Here is a 16,461-nt window from a genome sequence, read left to right as displayed (position 1 = left end):
AGAATTTAGTATGTAAAGAAACTACTGTGGAAGTAGCCCCTAAACTATGACAGCATTGTGTGAATTAAAATATAGTCTATAGATTTATCCAACACACTGAACCACCACAGTAGTTGTTAATATGTGAAGGAATAGTGAAAAGCACACAGAACATGAGTTAAAACTGTAAATATGAGCACTTAAATATTCTCATGTAATTTAGGGGGAACTACATAGTCAAATTTAATTGACAAAACAATAGAATACATGGCATGTCACTCTTCAATTGGTGCCTCTGAGCAAGGAACACAACATCTCCATATTTCCAAGCACTGACTGCATGTTATCATTATCACATAATACAACACAAACAATAAGCTACCACTCTTGTTTCAGAGCCAGCATGCCTGTCGCCGCCATTTGCTTAAGAACATAAGAGGAAAGTGTGACATGGAGGTCTCCCACGGGTATGTGGTTGGCCTCTTTGTGAACAGAAAGTTGAACTAGAAAGGCCTTTGGTCTAATCCAGCAGGGCTCATTTTCTTAAACTGAAACAGACATTGCCCAATTATCTCCATGACAACAAAGCAAGGAGCCAAGATAAACAACACTCCATTTGCATGTGTTATTTTCCAAGTGTTAAGATCACAATGGCATCCAATAGAGGGACAAAACATTCATGATTCCTCACAGCAAACACGCAGCAGGCAAACATGGCAAAAAACCTGCAAGAGGAATCATAATAAATTCCCAGTACAATAAATTCCATGTATAAGGTGCCATGTTCTCTTAGTCTCTAATGTGGTTCCCCCAGGACGCCATACAAATTTTAAACAGGTTATATATAACACTGTCACCAGAATTAACTATGAATAACACTGAGTTTGGCATGAGTTAGGGGCCTGAAGCAGATTAAAAGTTATAACCCCCAATGAAAAACAAATCTGGATTTGTCCCAGAAAACAAAAAGGAAAACAAAAAGGCCTGCTACTATGATAACATTAAGATAAACTTCTACAGAGGACAGAGCAGCCACTGAAAAGTAGTGACAAAGCTTCTGTATGCAGAAAAGGACTTTCTTATAAGATCTTAAGGTTTCAAGAAGGTGACTGTGGAGACAAGCAGTCCTTCAGCTTCACTAACTGAAAGGTAAAAATTGGCACTTTAAATCAGGCCTGGAAGCCCAACTGGGTCCAGATGTTAACCATTTTTAAGCCTGTGGGAAGGGCCAGGAGAATTCACATTTGCCAGGAAGGTCTACATCATCCTGCAGGCCATGGCTGTGTCTGGACTGGACTGTAGTCTTCACAACCAAATTGGATGATACAGATATTACAGGTGGAATAACAAATTGTCCACTGGCAATCAAACCTTTAGATTCTGGATGCTGATAAATATCTATGTAGCTAAACTGGTGCGGGGGCCATTTATGTGTGGCTGAAATGTACATTGCTTCCCGCAGCAATAATCTCTCAAGCAACCAATGTGAACGTGTGATGGGGAACTTCTAAGTGACCAAATCAGTTACCCAATCCATGAGATTACTTCCTGCAGACATTACTAAAGCAGAATGGGATCCAGCTACACAGAAAAGCCCTCTGCAACACTACCCAGGAAACAAATCAAGAGGGCTTTCATGCCAGTACTCTTACTTAATTGCTTATGCCCTGAAACAGCTTATGCTTGGATTCTCTGCTGCCTTCTATGGCACAGGAAAGGGCATTTCTTCCCCTTCCTTGCCCCAGGAGATGTTTTTCGGCTTTCTCAAGCACATGGGTGTAGCCGTTACCAAGGCATTACCACTTAAAATTGAAATAAGAGACCTACTGCCTTAAGGCAGCAAGGACATTTTAAAAGACTACAATAGCATTTGCAATCAACATACATTTAAAAGAAACAAGTAGGAAAAAAATTACCTAGTAAAATCCTTATCCACTTCATATTCATATTTCATCCAGGTATCTCGATATACCATAAATTCCATTACTGTTAGGAGAGCCATGGTTGTAAATGCAATTAATGAAACTGGGGAAGAAACAGACGACATGTGATGTTAGTTGCCTGAATTTACACGAGGAAAAAAGACATGTAGTCTATACAATTTTTTTATTTAGTATTTTAATGAATGCTTCTGTTTGAACAGGTCTACTTACTGCTTTATGATAGGACTGCAACATTCATACCTGATTACAGTGGTGCCTCGCCTAGCAATGTTAATCGGTGCAGCAAAAATCGCCGCTAACCAAAAACATCGCTAAGCAATTTTTAAAAGCCCATAGGAATGCATTGAAACCCCTTCAATGCGTTCCTATGAGCAAAAACTTACCTTGAAGTGAAAATCCTCCATACAGCGGCCATTTTCGCTACCCGGTATGTGAGGAATCCATCCCAAAACACAGCGGGCAGCCATGTTTTTTACCCAGCGTCCATTTTGGAACCGCCGATCAGCTGTTGGGAAAACATCGCTATGCGAAAATCAGTAAGTGAAACAGCTTACTGATCATCGCAAAGCGATTTTTCCCCATTTAAAACATCACAATGCGATCGCAAAAAAACAAATCGCTATGCGATTTTGTCATTTACCGGGGCGCTCGTTAAGCGAGGCACCACTGTACTTTGTTCCATCCACAGTTTTAGAACCCTTTCTCAAGGGCCAAGGAAAGCCAACAAGATAGTACTTTGGATGCCGAGCTTGTCAGGGTAGTGGTGGTCAAAACTATGATGGCTTCAGGGTGACCCTGGGTCAGTCACTATCTTATAGCCTAACCTACCTCACAGGGAAGTTGTGGAAATAAATCTATGGCAAGAATACGTTTGGTGTGAATGTCCATACATCTATCCATACAGATATATATGTTGACCTCATTTGAGAAAATGCAACACTAAAAATAATACATTTGACAACGTGTATTTTTGAAAGAAGTACAAGAGTGTTCCACTTGCTGGAAGCAGCAAACAAACAAAATGCCCTGGGTAACACTATCACGCCTGCATCCTCTTTCAACATCTTTGATCCTGAATATATACTTGGATGCTACCACCCTCTCCTACCTTCTGCTGCACAGTGGGAATACTATATCCATGGCACCCTCTCCTGAATCAAGATTCTCCTCTCCCCACATTCATTTCTGTTGCTGTTCCTGAAGGACTAAAGATCCTACAGGACACCACTGTCACAAGGCCATGCTGGCTGAGGATTTACAAGTAAACACCGCTTTAGAGGACTGGGCTAACAAAGGCTGAAAGAAGCTAGGCTGGGGTTCAGCCCTGGAGATCGAAAGAGCCTTCACAGCTTTCATTAAAATAGGTGGAGGGAGTAAAGGGCACATCACAGTCAGTAAGACAAGAGAAACAAGGCAATAAAGCAAAAGAAGGGGAAAGGGAATGTTTTGTTTTGTAACTGTAAAGAAAGTTTAAAAAGAAGTCTTCAGGCCACTTTTTGACAGGTGAGCTTGCAAAGTACACCTGAGAAAACCATCAGAAATGGATGGCAAATCTCTAGTACAGTATGTTCCATTCTAAAGCCCAATGTTTCATTCAGGTTGCATAACCATACTGGAGCAGGCAAAATATAATTGCTTTACGATCATGCTAAAAATGGAGGCTATGCATTCCAACTGCAGAATAAGCTTTCCTGTATCGCTCTCTTATTATGCCAGGACTTTTGACTAACAGCGTAGCTGTGAAGAATGGGACAGGGAAAGAAGATGTAGCCTCAAATCATTCATTATTATTTATGAAGCTGAATAGGTCAGAGGCTTCGGTATCTGGCTGCAGAAACTAGAGGTATGGCATTTGATTCCCCACTGCGTCTCCTTGACAGGGGCTTGACTCAGTGATCCATAGGGTGTCTTCCAGCTCTGCAATTCGAAGATTGCTAATATAAATATAGCACATGCCAGAAACTTCTAAATACATAAAAAGTTACTTGCAGCTACCTATTGGGACCAGCTCTGCCACTAGGCTGGGTAAGGAAGCTTGCCTTTGATGCCAGATTCTGAGGTACCATTAAAAGGCAGCAAATTGTTAATTATTTAGTTTATACTTTGTTACCACCAGAAAGTGTGTACCTTCCTCCTCAGGATCCAAAAGATCTTTGTTTGCATCCACATGTAATATCCCCTCTTGAAATGCTAGAGATGCTGGTCCTTCCAATCAGCATTTTGAAAGGCAGGATATCATTCTTTGAATTAGAACTTCTCAAGATGCTAAAGGAGAATTAATAAGAGCTGAACATAGTCCTGTCAGCTGAATACGGGAAACTCCCAGATAAGGTAACCAGCTTGCCAGCAAGGCTTGTTAGAGACAGTGTGGCAGATTCAATTTGCTTCCAGGACAGGATTTAAAAGGAATCTCAGGACCCCAGAGTACAAGTGATGTGCCCCTATCAAAATGCTATATACTTCACCACTCACTTTAGTGTGGTACACCCAAAGTGGGAACTCATTCCTGGTCATGAGGCTTTTTATTTTTTGCACACATAAAAAAAATTGGGCTGTTTTTTCTTCTCTGACTGAAAGCTTTGTATGTGCTCAAATTACTCCAAATTAGCATACAAAAACCTTGAAAGCATCTCTTGAAACAGCTGACAGTGAAGAGAGCCTTTGGGACTCTAAGCTTGCTAAAAAGCCTTCCAACTACAGGAGCAAAGGCGTGAGAGCCTCTCAAGATCTGAACCATTATCAAGCACAAAAACAACAAAACTATATAATTTTTTAAAAAGTTATCACTTCTAATATTGCTATTGAAGTCTTTAGTTCAAGATCATTGATCCAGAACTCTAGGGCCAAATGATAACAATCAATGGAATGAAAGTTGGGTGTAGGTGGATAAGAATTCTCACCTCAAACCGGAAGGAAAATGGGTGGAACTCCCAGTAAGAGCCATTTGGGCATTGTGGGGTAGTGAGAGCTGTAACATTTTTCACAAACTCAACTGAAACCATGTTGGTATGTTTTTTCTCAAACTCTAGTCCAGCAAAATACTAATACTTCATCTTACTAAGAAAATGAAAACCCATGAGCTAAAACTGTTATGGTGGCTTGGTTTAATAAGGTCAACAATCAACGGTGGTCCAGCTTTCAAGACCTTTTCTCTCAGCACCATTCTTTCACTGAAAGCAATGATTATCCTCAAGGAACACACACAAAGGCCACCACGTTCAAAACAAAAAGCCCTCCATCTACAGTGGTTACCTGTTCCTCCGCTTGCTGAAGTCTCTATGTAGCTTTCAGGAACTTTTGGGAAGGCATCCAATTCTTTCACTAAATTCAAGGTCTTCTTCCGATTCAGTCGCCTCATCTTCAGCAGATCCCTCAACGTCTTCCTTCATATATCCACTCTGTGTCTGAGAGAGTCCCGTCCGTAGTAAGTGATAAATACCCTTCTGAGTGCTGACACTACAAAAAATACCTGAAACCACCTGACAGGATTATCAGAAAACTCCTTGGGGTTTTAAAAGATAGGTCAATAAAGTTATTGCACTTAAAATTCCTACTCCCCAGGAAATCAGAATGTAAGCAATAACTGTATTTACCCTCTCCTGCTAAAGCAGGGTTGGGAAACCTATGGTCTTCCAGACGAGGACTAATTACAAGTCCCCTCATCCCTGACAACCATGTTGTATGTGACTCATGGTGTCCAAAAACATCTGGAAGGCCACAGGTTCCCAAACGAAAGTAATTCTTAACATCTGCAGAGTCCAACCAGAATTAAATCTGCATGTCATCTATAGCCTCTTTTAAAATCTCCTGCCAATGTCAGTCACTTCTATCTCACTTGAGAGTGCCTGTGGCCCACTCAGCAATAAGATGGCAAAGGAGAGAAAATGTTCTATGGTCCAGCAACTAGGCTTCCTGTGACCTTTCTGGATGACAGACAATTTAAGACAGTGAAAAGTGGTTTTGCTATTTAACTGCTCCCACAACTCTGTCTCCAGTGAGATGCTCAGCATGTTGGTGTGGTAATAAAAGGGAGCCCTGGTAGTAACCGACAGTTCGACCCCATTTCATAAGGCAATCAAGAAATGTTCAGGAGAGTGGTTGCCTAGTACAGTTAATTTGGAAGTGGGACTTTTCAGCAAGAAATGGGATCCATAAGCGGGTTATGTTTTAAATGGGAAACTTACAAAGTCAGAGGTATGTGACTCCATAAAGAAGATTAAGCAAACTCATGGAAGATGGCTACATATGAGCATATATTGCCACAATGGTGTCTGAGGACCTGCTTTCTACTCTATTAGCAAAAGCTATTGGGCTGATGAGTCTTTTTCCATGATGGGTGTATATATCTGGAATAACTTCCCCAGAAAAATAGGTTTGCCTCATTCTTGGTGAGCCTTTGGATGGACTGGAAAGACCTTTCTATTTCAGTTGCTTCTGTATAATGCTGTAACAGTTTACTCTGCTCCCACTGATTTAATGCTTTTTTGTGCTGCTATTTCTATATAATTACTCTATCTCACGTACTGATTTATGTGCTGGTATATCTTATTGTTCATTTTATGTAATCTTATTGTGTGTTTTTTACTGATTACTGAAAATATGTAGGGATTATCTTGAAAGATGCTTTTGAAACCCCCTCAATAATAATAAAATAAAGTTAATTAAAACACATCCACCAGTGGTGGAAAAGAGCATTATGGAAACTGAACATTTTCCACATTCATAGCCAACAAACGTTTGACTCAGAATTATAAAAACAACAGTGAAGAAGGACAATTTCTTCTTTCTCTGGACTTTCTGGAAGCATCAGGTCACTTAACATGGGAAGCAGTATGTTAGTTCTAGCATCTTAGTTCTTTGTTTTTTAGAAATAACATAAAACATCTTTCTAGAGCATTCGCAATAGTCAGGGTGTCTTACAACAATTAAAATCAAAGCAATTCTGTAAAAAACATAAAATGGTACCATAAACATGGAAATCGGCTGAGCAAATAAAAGCATGCTAAAATGAGGGTTTAGCACAGCATTAATGCTTGCCTCGCAAGACAAGTGTTTGCTGGAAGCAGAAGAAAAGGAAGCAAGGAAAGAAGGAAGGAACAAATGGATCTCATATAATAATCCATTTCATGATATAGGCACAATCACCAAGAAGGCCCTCTTTGGTCATGTTGCCCTGACCAAATGCGCTTGAGCCACAGAAGGGATACTGGTAAGGACCTCTCCAAGAGATGTCCAAGAGCATGCAGGATGGTATGAGAGGAGATGGGACCTCATGGATCCAAAGTATTTACAATTTTAAACCAACACCATGTACTGTGGCCAGAAACAAACTGGCAACCAGTGTAGCTGAAAAAGAATAGGGAAAAATGATGCCATGGGCAAATGCCCATCATTGCCGCTGGTCTATAAACTGAAAGACGTTTCCAAAGATAGATCAATGCACAGCACATTGTAATGATACAATCTGGATGCAATTTAAGCATGCACCACTGTGGCCTGAGCTTATCTTCCACCCAACAAAATCTGTTTGCATACCAGCCTCTGCTGTACAAAGGGTGTGCCTGTTTGGAAAGCCAGTTCTATTAATCCTGGTCCTTTCACTACAGCAATCAGGATGTGTGTCCTCCCAGAAGTTTTTTTTAATCACAACTCTGACCTACCCAACTCAACACGTCCACTGGCAGAAGACGATGGGAGTTGGAATGCCACAGTTGCTCCCTTCTGCTATACTATGAACCTTTCCCCTTCTACCAGACTGATTTTCAATTTTGGAGACTGCCAGGGGAGAACCAGCCTAAGGGAATCATGGTTACCAGAAAACAATACTGGCAAACAAAGGGTCAAATACTCGCCTTCCTGCCTGCTCATCTTCCCCCTGCAAAAGTTCTCACCTTGCTCCAACATTGATTTTACTCAGCAGATCTAGAATGAGGGTTATTTTATGGCCACTGTACTATGTTGTTCCAAAGAGAATATATATCCTGACTAAAACACTGTAGTGGGTTCTGCCTTACATTCATTCCAACTGAAATGAAGCCGTCCATTCTGAAGACTCTCACCTACCATAATGCTATTTTAGGCTTCACAACCCAAAAGGCATTTTCCCCACCAACGTGTGCTATGCATTATGTAAATTCCACAGTTTGCTTTTCCCATTTACAGAAACTGGGCTTAAAAGCAGACTACTTGAAATTTCCCTGGAAAGTCAAAGACATTAACATCCAAAAACAATTTCACTCATGAAAGCACAGGATAAAAGGGAGGGGAGGGAGAAGTGGAAAGAGAGAGAGAGAGAGAGATAGGAAGAGCGATAGGATTCTAACATACAAATAGCCTTACCTTCTGTTTATCTTGGAGTAGCTATTCAGCAGTGAGGAAGGAAGACGGCAGGGTCATGGGCAAAGGTTCTGAGGCAAGAAAAGATCCATAATTAGTGCAAAAAAAAAAAAATTCTGTGCATAGCCCTCTAGGGGAAACTCCTCATTTGCACTACCCCTTTTCTTTTATAATATTTTCCTTCATAGCATGTCCAAGAGAACTGAAAAAACACAAGTTACATGAAAGTACAGAAGACAGTAAGAGACAGCTGAGTTATCCCAAGTACAAACTAGAGGTCTAGAGCAGATCAAAAGAGCAAAGGTTTGAAGAACCGACAAAAAGCAAGTGAAAAACTGGGAAGATGCAGACTAAAACACAGAGCTTGGTAAATTACTTCATGGACTAGAGCTCTCAGATCCATCATGGCAAGAATGGGCCCTGGAAGTTGCCGCAGAAAAAAGTTCAGTTTCTAAAGATCGTTAAAATGTATAAGATTCAGAACCATGCTTATAAATCCACAATTCTGGCACAGCTGTGCTTCTACTGGAGGCATGCCAGCAATAAAGTACAGTACGTTACCTTGACAATCTGTAGATGTGGTAGTTAGGGAGGGAAGGGTGAACAGAGAGAAAGAAACAGAATTAACCTCACAGATCCTTTACCAGGCATCTGTAAGCATGAATTACAAAGCTCTCACTTTTATAAACAGCCTTTTTAGTACTAATTGCATGGCAGGTGGAAAAGAAAAAAAAATCCATGCTGCCTCCAAATATTTTCCTTCTATGAATTCCTGACAAGCTACTTACACAGCTGGCAAGTATGTCAAGCACAAGCATCCTACCTACCCATTAAGAAAATAATTCCGCTGACCTTTTTATGATTTTGCTTTGATCCACAATGAAGCTAGCTTAAAGCTAGTCCACCAGGAGGTGCAAGAAGGCTGCCAAAGAAAAAGAAGGGTGCCTAGACATGGCAAAGACTGATCAGTACTGGCTAGTGGGCAAGAAAGACAGTTTTATGATTAAAAGAGTATCAGAGGATGCAGAGGGCATTTATGCATAGGCATGCATATATACAGTATATTAAAAAGCAAGGGGAAGACTCCTACAGATGGTTCACATAGAGGAATGAGCTTTATGCTTGCATGCTTTACTTCATTAAATGTTTCATGATCTTCAGCAAATCTGTTTGCTGTTACATCCAAACTGGCAAACTATGGTTTACGCAAGTTCTCCAAACCAGCCTGCCAACCGCAGTCTGAAGCTGAAGTGAGTGAAATGAGGAGAGGAGAAAAGAGAGAGGATAAACTAAGCTTAGTCACGTAAATCATGGTTTGGTGTTACATACGAATCTTTACAGATTCAAGGAGAAAATTACAATCTATGATGCCTTTCAATTATTTATTTTAGGCAAATATATAGGCAAATTTCTCTTGCCTGTTCCCTTTTCCTGGCTGCCTGATTTTCAGCACATTAAATAACTAAAATAATAGACTACTTGTATTTAGATTTTTGGCATCTGATGTTGACTTATTATACCACAAGTCCCACTCTTAAAAAAGCATTTCTGATCAGAAGCTTATGCTCCATGTTCTTTTGACATGTATCACTGTGTTGTGTAATTTATGCCCATGAAATTTTCCTGAACAGGTCTAATAAACAAGAGCACAGATATTTATTTGAAAGCTACATTTCTATACTTACATGAGTTTAAGTCTCACTAAACTGAATGGGACTAACATTTGAGTGATCATACATAGAACTGCTGTATAAAAATAATTCAGACATAAGGTTGTGTCCTGGAATGGCCTATGTTGAACTTAATGCAAATGAGTGTTTTTCAAAGCAGGTGAGCTTCGGCACAGGTTGGCACTCTTAAACATGGGCTGGCTCTTTCACAGAAAGATGAGAGGATGTCTGTGGAAGGCATAATATCCACCAGACATGTGTTAATTGAAAATAATATTTTATTTTTTAAATCAAAAATCAAAATAGGCTTTTAAAGAATGCAGTCTGTCTCCTGTTCCGAGATGCTTGAAAATGGAAAATACAGAGAACTGACAGATGTTGGCAGGGGGAAAAGGTAAATAACCTTCACCATCACAAGAAAACCCTGATGCTTTCTGCTAGGAAGACTATTGCTGTCAGTAGCTGGAGAAAACCTGGAATGCAAAATCAGGAGTTGAGTGGGGCAGGAATGGGGAGATTTGCCATACAAAAAGGGCAGAAATCATGGCAGCATCCTCAGTCTGTTCTGGTCTCCATAAAGCTTCAACATTATGACCCCAGTTTGACAAACCTAGCAGAAATATAAAAATAAGATACCAATAGAATGATAGTTTCCACCAGAAGGCAGACTCTGATCCAGTTAGTTACTTGTGACATTCACTAATGATGTAATTTAGTTATGACACAGTCATTCTTCTGGGATGTACTTATGATGAGTATTTGCTAGATTTATGCTGTCCTTTTTACTCCCTTCCTATTATGCTTGAGCAAACCATAACTAAACACAGATCACAGAATTCTCAAGGTTGCTTGAAGCTAACCTGCAGTGCCATTTATGCCCTACTGCACAATGGCAGCAGAGCAGGAAATCATGGGCTAGACTTCCTGCAGCACTGCAAGGGGACACACAACATTCTTGAAATGTGAGCCCATATCCCACCTGCAGCTTCACTACATCAGCCTCAGGTTAATGCTGAACCAAAGAAGAGATGATGGAGTTGGTGGGTGGGTGATCAGAAGCAGAAAAGAAATGACAGAAACGCTGGTATCACAGGATAGCATCCTCCACCCAGTTTCAGAATAGAATGCTGTTACCACTGCTGCAACAAGAGCATCTGAGGCAGCAGAAAAAATGCTCAATCCTACCAAGCAGAGAGAATTGTTTCCTTCCATAAAGCATTACTGAACTGAGTGGCTGACAGGCAGCAAAATTTAAAAGGCAGCATAGCAACAATGCAACAGTAATGAGAAAAAACAACAAAAACTTACTATGTGAACCTGCACACCCATCATCTAAATGTGTCCAGGTACAACAACTGTCGGGGATGTTAACAGTAATCCAGATCTGCAGCAAGGCTACCTGCACCTCTAACCACACCTCTTTGACTGCAGCCTATCAACAGCTGCCAGATTACCTTCAGCAACCTGTTAGTCAATGTAGGAGGAAGTGTATCACATACGGTACTCCCAATAATACTTTTCTTCTTCTACTTCTTCTTCGTCACCACTATGATTTTATTTTCTGACAGTATATACGAACCATTCAGGCCAAAATCAACTAATATAATGTACTGGGACAAAAATTTTGAACAAACCATGTTCAAACTTTTGAACAAACCATGACATCAAGAAGCAGAAGGGATGTATTCTGCTGATCAGTAGACTGGCCCCAGTCTAGGTGGTGAAATGAGGAAGTGAGAACAGGGAATACAGATCACATAAATGCAGCTCAAACTCTAAATTCCCAGGGTGGTGTAGTGGATAGAGTAACAGACTAGAACTCAGAAAACAAGGGTTTGAATCCTCACTTGGGGAACAGAACAGGTGAAACCACTCTTTAAACACCTCACTTACCTTGAAAGCCCTATTTGGGTCACCATAAGTAGGTTCCAACTTGATGACAGAGAACACACACACACTAAATCTAAGCCTACTGCTAATCCTCAACACATTGGAATTCTCATATGATCAGAAAATCATCCAATACAACAGGGTTTTTTATTCTGCTGAATGAGAATTATACTCATACACACTACACAGTTCTTTTAAAACCACATTGCAAACATTTCTGAGAAGTTTGCTCTGTACATATTGCTTCAATGCAAGAAACAAGAAAGATCACAGCCTTAAAATTAATCACCAAATGACGTTCTGCAACTCTCCCCTCTCTATATTTTTACATAAAGTAATGGACCATAAAAAGAACAGAGGAGAACAATGAAAGGTAGAAGATATACTAGCCAGAATTGGACTGGGATTTTAATTCAGAGTAAAATCTTTACTCTCTAAACAGGTTACTCTCTGAACAAAATCACATAAATTGTGGTGACAACCAGTCACTTGCCTGGTTGCAACCCCTGCTTACATGCCTGGGATACAAATAGGCAGGCAACAAGCATCTTTTGAATTTTCTGCCACAATATATGTCGTTTCACTTATTCCTGAATAAAATCCTAATAGGACTCGGGCACTACTCAAGAAAGAGACCACTAGGATTGTATACTAAACAAGCACAACATTGTTCGCATTCACTTTTATTCAAGTAATTGGCCACAAATGTACTTCAAGAGGTTCAAGTACTGTTACATCGATAAGGGAAGGAAAGAGACTTTCCTGTGGGTGTTTTAATTCAGACTGCATCATCTACAAATGTTAGCATGTGATGTAAGACTTAAAGGCATTTTTGCCGAGAGCCACCTTATCAACACTGAACAGCTCTTGCATTATTTGCACGTACACGAAAATATAACACAGTACAGAAAACAGAGAAAAGCTTTCTCGAAATGAAATCTACAGCCCGATTTGGGTTTACATTTGAAACTGCAAATCACTTTCAGGCCGTTTTAACACAGGATGCATGTACTATCTATATCAGTCCCCCTGCATATTTTAAGGTTGCCAGAGCTGTCCCAAGCTCTGCTTTAACAGCATCCACACGAGGCAAAAAGAACCGGAGCCAACTTTCGGCCACTAATATAATAGTTTCAAGGGATCACAATTATTTCAAACTACCTGCACAGGACGAAACACCTGCTCTGACTCGCCACCCTTTAGCCTGGCCATATTACGGGTTGGAAACCACTTCTTTTCCTATTCCGCGTGAACAACACTGACACAAAGAAGAAGCGCTTTTAGCGTCACGTGTGAACTGCCACTTCTGAAATCAGGCAGAGGATCTTAACTGCCAGGTCGAACAGAAGGGAAACCGGGACTACCTCCGACACAGGAGGTACCCCGATTCCCCACTCACCCCACGGTTTTTAAGTGGATTGGTGTGATGGGCAGAAAAGGGAGACAGGACACAGGAGGCATGCGGGACGCAGGGAGACGAGGGAGGAAAGGAACCGCGGAGGGGGGGCACATGTTACCTCTCAGCCTACCGCGGTCACCGTTCTCGCCGCATCTCCCCCTCTTCCATGCGAGCTCGGCGAGGGCAGCAGGACGACCCCGTCCCTCTTCGCCTCTGACCGGGATGGGAGCAGATAAGCCGCAAGGGAAGGCAGCAGCGCCACAAAAATCTTCGGAACCGGGAAAGGAAGGAGGAAAAGCGCAGGCAGCCACCCGGACCAATTACAAAGCTGCTCCCGACCGCCCAGTCCTCTCCCCCTCTTCCTTTTGCCAGGAAACGGCCGGGAACGGAGGAGAAACGACAAGGGATCGGAAGTGAAGGCTCCTCTATCCCCCTAGGGCTCCTAGACTCTATGGTGGTTGTTACTCTTTCCCCTCCCTTCCCAGGAAGCGGGTAAATTCTTTGCGAGGCCTGCGAGCAATTCCACCCACAGTCTGTAGGGGACGCAGCTGGCTGTCACAGCCTAGGCGGAAGCTGTACAGTACTGTACTGTACTCGGCTTGTGGGGGGGGGGAATATAATATTCACCACGGATCACAATCTCTTGAGTTCGTGTTCTTTTTATGACACGCGGATTTCCTGGCGGGCTTGCCGGAGTATAAATACTGTACTGCTATTTCGTTCCTCTCCCATGTATTAGCTCGGTTTTGTTCTAACGTCTTCGGGAGAAGGATTCCTCGCTGCACCCCTATAGCTGAAGCGGATTTTGACCCTTCAAGACTGGCACTGAAATAAATCTGGGAGTCTTTAAAATGCTGCAATATGTTGCCATTTATTTATTTATTAGCACATGTCCCAACACCATTACAAGCTGCTTCACCTCGGGAGGAAAGTACATGGGCTACATGGGCACGGCGGAGCTCCCCTCCCCTCCGTTTTATTTAACTTAGTTTTAACGGCTGCCGTGCGTGCAATTTTGTTTTGCTCCCAAGCAAGTAAACAAATAACCTTTGCTCCTTTTTACTTCCACAATCTCGCTCCTGGCGGCCAATGGGAAAAAAAGTGTGGCAAATAGCCCCCACCCCAAATTCACTGCTGTAGGTGCTGCTCTAACGATGGGACCTGGGTGGCCTTTTGTATATGGTTGGAGTGTAATTTTTATGAGCCCTAATTGGCAGACGAATGGCAAGGGCTGGTAGGGAATTGCAATCCAAAAACATTTGGATGGTTGCATGCTTCTCATCCCTATGCTACAAGGATGCAGATGCAAATGCAGTTGTGAACACGGCACTATGTGTAGGAGAACCGCCTTGAATTAGGCAACACCTGTGTCCTGCGTTAATGCCACAATAAGTAGCACTCGGCACATGGGAGGGGGTCCCAAGACATAGGGAGGCACTTGAATGCTGAATTGTAGCTAGCCAAATTGGTATTCTTTACGGGTGGAAGTAAATCTTGATTTTTGATGTTGTAAGACTGATAGATGTTCGTACACTATATGGGGTTGGGACAACAGCTGTTCACCAGTGGTCCTGAGATGTCAAATGCCTATTTTTTAAGGGAAGCTACAAATGATATCTTTCCATTTGAAATCTTACTAAATGAAACAGAAGCACATCAACATCTCAGATTGATGTTAAAAGAGACAGTTAGCCAACTTTTGGGATCTCTTCAGTTAACAACATTTGTATTAAATGTTTCTCTGTAGCCATCAGATATGTGACAGTGGTTTTCGCTTTCTGTCATCAATGTGTGTTTTCTTCTACTTACAGCTATGTAAATAAATACATGTATGTATACCTAAAGAAATTAAACATGGGCAAATACAATACTCCTCCACCTAGCCACCATGGATAATGGAGGCATATGTCATGAAATCCAAACCTGGTACAACTGAACTCCAATACCTTTTGTTGTATTAATTGTTTAATTAAATCTTTTTCTGGATTTAAGTAAGAGATGTTTACTGTATTGTTATACTGCCTGGTCTAAAACTTAACTTTAAGGTCAGGATTTAGTTAGTTCTCACCAACCAAGACTCTGGTCCTATCTAACGTTCAGGCAGCTACAGAACCAAGGCCTTCTTTCAGAATCTGGCTGCTTTGTTTCATGTGATTTTGAACACACTTTTGTGCCAACAGTGCTTGTCCACTATATGAATACTGTACTCTTCGTTCTAATTCAGTCACCATCTGCTCCTGGGGAAATGTAATCCAAGAGTTCCAGGACCTTTTTTTTCCAAGAAAAAAAAACACTGAAAGGGAATATGCTATTGTATTGTGGTTGAGTATAGTGAACCAGTTACTGTGGTGAATACTAATCAAAAGAACATAGGAAGCAGCCTAAGCTGGAGCAGTATAAGGGTGCAATTAGATGGGCATTTTGGTCTGCTGAGGCAATAGTTTGTTTTGCTCCTTTTTCCCAGCAATCACACAATGTAATTGCTGGAGTGAACCAAATTGTCCCCAGAACATTTCTGTCTGCACCTTTCTGAGCCTCTGTTAGGGACTTCTATTTTTTTGTGTGAGGGTAGGATCACTCTGGTTTGATCCATTTCCAGTGTGAGTGATCACTGTGAAAGGAACAAAAGCAAGCCTTACAACTCTCAAAGCTTGTTAAGGCTCCTTGAGCTGTCAATTTGCCACATCGCGAAGTGACTTAAGAATGGAGCCCATTCAGGATATGGGCAAATGAAACACTTCCTCTGCTCCTCTGCAGAGGTGGGCAGAGGAAGTGGAAAATTATATTAAAACTTTGTTATTCCAGCGCTGCACCACTTACAAACAAATTGAAAAACAGAAAGCTGCGGGCAGCTGTCAACCAAAGCAAACCTACAATCAAATCCACAGCAAGGCTCACTTGGATTGACAGAGTCAACACTTCCTTTTGGCTGTAGACAAGTTCTCCGTCAGGCCTGTAAAATTAGATTAGGCATCCTTCAGTCTCAAGAGACTATGGTAAAGTGCTCTGAATAGAGGACTTGGAACAGCATCTAGTGTGGCTGAGAAGGCCAATTTGAGAGTGACAATCTCTTCCACGCTGAAGGTAAATACAATCTGTCCCCTGTCCTGTTTCCTAATTTTGCTGGTTTTGGGACTGCCTCTTTGCCTCGGCCTGCTGGACAAATGTCACTTCAAATTCGGAGAGGCCATGATGCACCGCCTGCCTCCAGGTTGAATGCTCAGATATCAAGGTTTCTCATCTG

The 16,461-nt window shown here is 41.5% G+C and overlaps 1 protein-coding gene across 5 annotated transcripts in view; it reads right to left on the bottom strand.

Annotated features, from left to right (window-relative positions):
- Nucleotides 1–13,501, bottom strand: part of ERGIC2 (ERGIC and golgi 2) — a 32,987-nt gene extending 19,486 nt beyond the window's left edge. For 2 of the 5 annotated variants that reach the window (XR_013545686.1, XM_078394380.1), the window contains exons 1-4: nucleotides 13,336–13,475; nucleotides 8,262–8,329; nucleotides 5,175–5,326; nucleotides 1,896–2,004 (exon numbers count right to left, since the gene is read on the bottom strand). Coding sequence is in view for 4 of the 5 variants with exons in the window: in XM_078394380.1 (XP_078250506.1) it covers nucleotides 1,896–2,004; nucleotides 5,175–5,280 (215 nt within the window). In the remaining variant the exon portion in view is untranslated. Of the gene's footprint in view, nucleotides 1–1,895; nucleotides 2,005–5,174; nucleotides 5,327–8,261; nucleotides 8,330–12,979; nucleotides 13,121–13,335 lie in introns of those variants that run through there. The other 3 variants (XM_020797009.3, XM_073000647.2, XM_078394381.1) reach the window with 3 other exon arrangements.
- Between the last annotated feature and the right edge of the window lie 2,960 nt (nucleotides 13,502–16,461).

This window comes from Pogona vitticeps, chromosome 5 (assembly GCF_051106095.1).
Source record: "Pogona vitticeps strain Pit_001003342236 chromosome 5, PviZW2.1, whole genome shotgun sequence".
In the NCBI taxonomy this organism is placed as follows: domain Eukaryota; kingdom Metazoa; phylum Chordata; class Lepidosauria; order Squamata; family Agamidae; genus Pogona; species Pogona vitticeps.
Note: the sequence above shows the minus strand (reverse complement) of the source record. Positions and strands in the feature narration are given on the sequence as shown.